Source organism: Diadema antillarum, unplaced genomic scaffold, assembly GCF_040938485.1.
Source record: "Diadema antillarum isolate AM-2024a unplaced genomic scaffold, OU_Dant_1.0 seq00000689_RagTag, whole genome shotgun sequence".
Taxonomy (NCBI): domain Eukaryota; kingdom Metazoa; phylum Echinodermata; class Echinoidea; order Diadematoida; family Diadematidae; genus Diadema; species Diadema antillarum.
This window is the reverse complement of record NW_027271594.1, coordinates 1,142,816-1,149,160: the sequence shown is the minus strand read 5'-3', so window position 1 is coordinate 1,149,160 and position 6,345 is coordinate 1,142,816. Positions and strand designations below refer to the sequence as shown.

The window sequence follows — 6,345 nt, the reverse complement described above, 5'->3', positions numbered from 1 at the left end:
TCATGTTATATTGTTTGCTCTCAATAACAAATTTCCACAACTTTGAGCTATAAGTCTACAAATTCAAACATGGGTACATCTGCTAAATATAGATGCCTGCCAAGTACTTGGTTAAATCAGGGAGGTAAGATATTTTGTCTCACCTCCCTGGTTAAATTGAACAATGTAAAAGGTCAGAAGTAAAACTCTAGAACTAATACTGTACATAAAAAAACAGTAGATGACAAAGTGTAATATGTAGGCGAGGACAATACATCGCTTTGTGTTTGTCTGAATTGTCATGAGTTACGTGTGTGTAGATGTTCACTTGTTTTCCACAAAAAAAAAAACAACTTGTTTTTTGCGTGGAAGATGCAGTAATATTAGTTAAGATTTAAAAGCTCTGAAGTAGGATCCTTAATTATGTTGCCATTTTTTTCTCACTCTAGGGTGCAAGTATAGTCAGCATTTGTAAGTATCAAGTTGTCCTGAATATAAGAAAGGTCAAAGGTCCGAAAATTGAATGATTATAAACAGAATGTCACATGGGTTAAACCAGACTCGGGATATAATCACACATGCCACTTACTGATCTAGTATCTCAACCAATCTGTAGTGTTTATTCGAACACAACAACCCTCAGGACTTCACAACTTCAAAATATCGTTAACTTATATCTCATCAACTGAGTTGTACATTCGTGTACACGAATTTTGATTCTCAAATCCATACACAACGCCAGTGTGTTATACTGCCCTCTTACGGGCAGTGTTTGAGATGTATGTTATATTGTTGTTGTACACAGTGTTGCCAGATGGTGATCTTGGTAACCAAAAATAGTGAAATTTGGTGATTTTTTGAAACCCTTGGTGACAAAATTTTATCCTGGTAACCAAATCCATATTTGGTGATTTCTGGTGATCTTTTGGTGATTTTTGGTTATCTTTTGGGGATTTTCGGGTGATTTCGAAAGAAATAAACAAAATCACCATGAAAACTAGTCTATTTTCCAGAAAGCATGGCGTAACACTTTCCCATAGATACATAACATGTGCGTTATTGTCTTGGTATACTGTCAGATCTTATACACACACAAAACACACATCGCACATTGTACGCAATGCATGTGTGTGACTGTGTGTACTGCACGCACACGCGCCGATGCAATGGTCGCCACGCTGCTGTCAGATCATACTCAGCTGTCTACTGCTGATAAAGCTACAAACCGCGGCCACCAGCTGTGCTGGCTACGTCATAGCAGGGAGGTTGGGACAGTGTTGGAAGCAGTACTGGTTGGAAACCAGCGAGCTCACTACTGATAATGAGTGTTCGATATAATTATATCAGTTTGTGGTTATCTTGTAGTTGAAACCCTTACCCACTTTCCCCAGATATCTCGAAAGATCTGTCTTATACTGGTGAGTTGCAAATCTTAAATACTCGAGTAAATGATAAGCTGACTCTAATAGCATCGAGTAAATCATGGTTAGATCTGTAATCGATATTTGACAAATGACAACTACTTGTATACTGTGTAGGACTGTGATTCTGTGTGCTGGTTGTGCGTGTTCGGTGGTGCTGCAATGTGCATTCACGCAAATGCAAATGGAAAGGATGACTAGATATCTACTAGTACTAGGTAGCTGCCTGCTACTAGGCAGAAGTGTTTGATTGACAACACTCATCCACTATGAGGACATTCATGCTGTCAGTGTAGGAACGGTTTTTATCCAATATCTCCCAAATACTGTTGATCAGTCATAAATCTTGAATTCTTCAGGAAAAAAAAAGAAGAGAGACAACATGAATGATAAGAAGGCTACTACCTCAATTCCCTCGAGTTGCATGAGAATATGTTTCTAGTAGGATCTAGACCACATAACTTTCGAGTTTCAAAGTGATGGCACTTAAACAGCAGTGGTGGTAAGTTGCTTTTTTGAAATTGTAATACATAACGAACAAGGACAGATTAAAATTAATCATAAACATGAAGAATTACAACTGATTAAATTACAAAACCTTAGAACTACTCTGTGTACTGATTTAAAAAAATGAGATGTAAAGCAAAAGTGAATTGCGATTTATCAACCCTTGTCAACAGTGATATCTAATATTGTGATATTTAATTTATATCTTTGTTTTGAAAAGTAATACCAATATGTGCAATTACTATGCTATACTTCTACTACTACAATAGCCCCTTGCCCTTGTCTATCTCTGCACTATTTTCAGACTAGGCATATTCAGTATGGCCACACCACCAGCAAAGAAATCTAAGACCAAGTATGAGGCATCAAGAAAGTATTTGACCTCATGGGAAACTGAGTTTAACTGGCTTACTTCTGTGATGGACAACGATGTGAAATTACCATTCTGTAAATACTGCAGAAAGCAGCTAAAGCCTCATCATGCCTCCTTAAAAAAACATCAAGATACCCCAAGCCACGTTGCGGCGAGAAGAGCTATTGCAGGGAGTTCAATGACCAAATTCGCTACATGCAGTAAAAAGATCCAGCCTGCTGATGCTGTTAAGGCCGCCGAGCTTCATTTGGCTGTTACGACATGCTGTCATAGTCCTCTGAGCTCGATTGATCATTTGTCTGAGACGATCAAAAAGTATGCAGCTGGTAGCACTCTAGAGTCCATTTCGATACATCGCACCAAATGTACAAAACTTGTGACACAAGTTATTGCTCCTACCATAAAGGAGCAAGTAAAGGAAGATATGTCAGAGAAAGCATTTTCTCTGATAATCGACGAGAGTACAGATGTGTCATCAACAAGAGTTCTTGCCATCCTTGCAAGATACTTTAGTGAGGAGAAAATGGAAATACTGACCGTACTCTTGGGGTTTCAAGAGATCTGCGAAGCCACCGGCGAACAGCTCTTCAAGGCATTACAAACCGTTCTAGATGAGTACAATCTGAACCTCTCCCGTTGTGTAGGTCTTGCAACAGATGGAGCTTCAAACATGACCGGAGAACACAACAGTGTTTGGAGCCGAGTAAAAGAGGTTGCACCAAAATGCACACTCATGAAATGTGTATGCCATTCCATCGCATTGTGCGTACAGAAGGCATTTGAGGGACTCCCTTCAAATGTGGGATTCATGCTCTGTGAAGTTCCAAGTTTCTTCAGCCACAGCTTCTTGCGCCGAGAAGCATATAAATCACTCTATGACACATTCTGCGCTGAAGAGCTAGAGGAAGGAGAACTTGCAAGCAAGAAGATGCCCTTCAAAAAAATGTCTACAACTCGTTGGCTAGTCAGGGGGGAGCTCATCCGGAGGATTTGGGAACACTGGGATCCTCTGAAAAACTATTTCCAAATGGCAATGAACGAAGGCACGCAAGATGTCCGTTACCGAGCGAGGATGCTGTTCCACATGTTTGACGACAAGTCAAATTTCTTGTACTTTACATTCCTTGCACCAGTTGTGGAGAACCTAGACCGCCTGAATCAGAAATTCCAGGCTGAAAATGCATCACCGGAAGGGCTCTCAGATGCGTTAGACATGCAGCACAAGTCATTGAAGGAACGGGTGTATGATCACGGTACTGGTGCAAGACGTCCTCTGAATCTCATAGACTATGGTCACAAATTTACAGCTGAAGCAGTCAGGTTGCAGAGGGAGCCTGCCCATCTACAGATCGTAGACAATGTGAGAACCCGATGTGCTGACTTTCTTGCATGTCTCATATCTGAGATAGAAAAGAGGCTACCTGAGAGCAAGAAGACATTCCAAAAATTGTCATTACTTCATCCCAAGAATGTACTGTCGCAAATGTCATGTTGTGCCTTTTCAGACCTTCCTCTTCTTCATCTGTGTGAGGACCTTGATGTGGTTGAGGAACAGTACAGAATGATCCGCTTGCATCTGTGGAAGGAAGAGAAGATCTTCAAAGGCAGCATACCAGATGACAGCCAGTCCTTTTGGAAGGGCATTTTGAATCATGAAAACTCCGACCGACACAAGCCATACAGGACAATAGGACTTTATGCCCTCGGAGCGCTGTCTTGTCCCATCTCCAATGCTTCAGTCGAACGCATCTTCTCCATAGTGACATGGGCAAAAAACAAGTATCGCAACCAGCTTTCGACTAAAATTCTAGAAGCCATAGTCTTAACCAAGACCACTTTTGGCTGCTGTAATAAGTTTGAGGTCACTGCAGCAATGCTTAAAAGATTCAATGCAAGCATCTATGACTAGCTTCCAAGTGTATGCAGTAAACAGATGCGCATCAGTACGTTACGTTCCCTACAACATGAAGGTAAGTGGTTGTATTTTTTCAATTCAATTCAATTCAATTCAATCATAGTTTATTTCCGATCAACGAAAATCAAAACATAGTACAAAGTATACATGTCATGAAATGATATTTTTCAAACATTAAGGATTTGCAAAAGATTCATGTAGTATCCGAGATAAATTATATAACAACATATATTTATATATATATATACGAGGAGGATACTTCGTGGGCGTGCGGAAAATAGATTCGATATGAAAATAGTGATCCACTAAAAAGCAAAGCTTGTGGGACGTGGATCGCTAGAGCAAGATCAATGAATGTACACAATGTATGTTTTTATGAACGATATAGAAAAAAAAGCACTGTTAGAGCGCAGACCTCTGTCAAGCCAGCAGCTCATTTCCACCCATACACGCATGAACACGCGCATTAGTGTGGGTATACTGAGTCTTTGAATAATGCCTCCGCTGCCTTGAATGCAGACTAAGCTAGCCCACTTGAGATGGCGTTTGCACCCAAATGCATGATCTAGTCCGCGAGATCGTTGTGTCGCGATTAGTCTCAGTTTAGACACAAAAGATATACAAGTCCAGACCGTATTGGCTAAATATTCACAAACCATGTCAATTAGTCACGGCCAGTGCCGTATATACGGCACTGGTCACGGCTAATAGATCTTCATGTCGTCAACAAGTGAATCTCGTCGACCATGCTTTCCATCTCTGAATATCTCGCAAAATCTCGGATGCTGAAAAGGACATGCGCAAAAACCTGCGCGTACGCTAATTTTTTTATCTATACACACCTACAGCAGCAGCAGCAGCTCCCACAGCTTGAACTCCCTTGGAAGTTCATTGATCCTATATGCCAAAAGATTAAAAAATAAAAAAAAAAACTTAAAAAAAAATCAATTAAAAAAAAAAACTTCGAGAAAAAACATTTTCTCAGATTTGGTGATTTTTTGTGGTTTTTGGTGATTTTTCACAGGCCTTTTGGTGATTTTGTTCCGTTGGGACCTGGCAACGCTGGTTGTACAACCTTCGCCCCTTTCGGCCGGCAGTTTGTGTTGCGTGAGCATAATAAAGTTTGCTTAAACCTTAACTATTGTGACTGGTTATCCATCCCCGAACGATGTTCATTTAATGGCGTGGTGGCAGCTACATGGGATAAAGTACCCTGCTCTTCCCTCATTACCGATGGATTTTATGCATGATATGGCAGCCAGTTGGTCGGCAAAAACGTGTCGTGATAGGTAGTTATGGTTTGCTCGCATCTGCTGTAGTCCCATACGTAGCCCTTGAATGGCTGTTCCCTGTCCCCTTTTGAGGCAACGACCTCGCACCCAGGCCCGAGAGAGAGGCCGCCCCTACCAGTATTGTAACCAGACGTACAATGTACCAGGTACCTTACCGTGTTCATGATTCTGAGCCAATTCAAATCAAAAGAAATGAAAGCAGAAATGAATGGATGACCAAAGATGATTATGTCGGGCTTGATTATGATGATTTCTGTGATAATTATGATTATGAAAGTTGTGACAGTTGTGATGAGCCCTTCGGGGACCCAAACCAACCTCGTTCCCATGATGATAGAGTATTGCATGCTACTCGGTATGATGCAGTCGGTCCCAGTACATGTAGCAGCACTAGTCGTCCTGTTTCTATGTGTATGAGTAGTTTTAGTGTTAGTGAGTCCAGTCGTTCTACCGTTAGACATAAAGTTCACAGTTGCCCAATATGTCTCGTTGCCAATCGCCCGAACCAGCATCACATCAGTGATTGCTCATTCCTACCAGAGCATGAAAGAGATATCATTACATGTGCTCGCCAAGCGGCGTCCATCCTTGGCTACTCTGATTCCCTATGTCCATATGACAACTATCTGGATGATTATGATAAGCTAGAGTCAGAATGTGATTTCTCGGAAGTTGATGAATGTTTTGATGATCTTCATGACAGTGCTTTGGCTACAGATATCGTCTGCTTGTCTGCTAGGGTATGTGTTGCTGATTCAGACAGTACTAGTCTTGGAGATGCAAAGGATATGTCAGATTTAGACAGGTCAATAGGGTTTCAAGACAATTCTTACTGCTATGATCGTGGCTCATCGGAGT

General features: G+C 41.1%; 1 protein-coding gene across 1 annotated transcript; it reads left to right on the top strand.

Moving 5' to 3' along the window:
- The first annotated feature begins 799 nt into the window (after positions 1-799).
- On the top strand, positions 800-4,189 carry LOC139737326 (zinc finger protein 862-like). The gene is made up of 2 exons (XM_071647998.1): positions 800-1,397; positions 2,212-4,189. Exon 2 carries the CDS (start codon positions 2,228-2,230, stop codon positions 4,187-4,189), a length of 1,962 nt encoding a protein of 653 aa, XP_071504099.1. The 5' UTR covers positions 800-1,397; positions 2,212-2,227.
- The last annotated feature ends 2,156 nt before the right edge of the window (positions 4,190-6,345 follow it).

What these genes read in the sequence shown, in the direction of transcription:
- LOC139737326 (XM_071647998.1), top strand. Translation starts at nt 2,228, where the DNA reads ATGGCCACACCACCAGCAAAGAAATCTAAGACCAAGTATGAGGCATCA.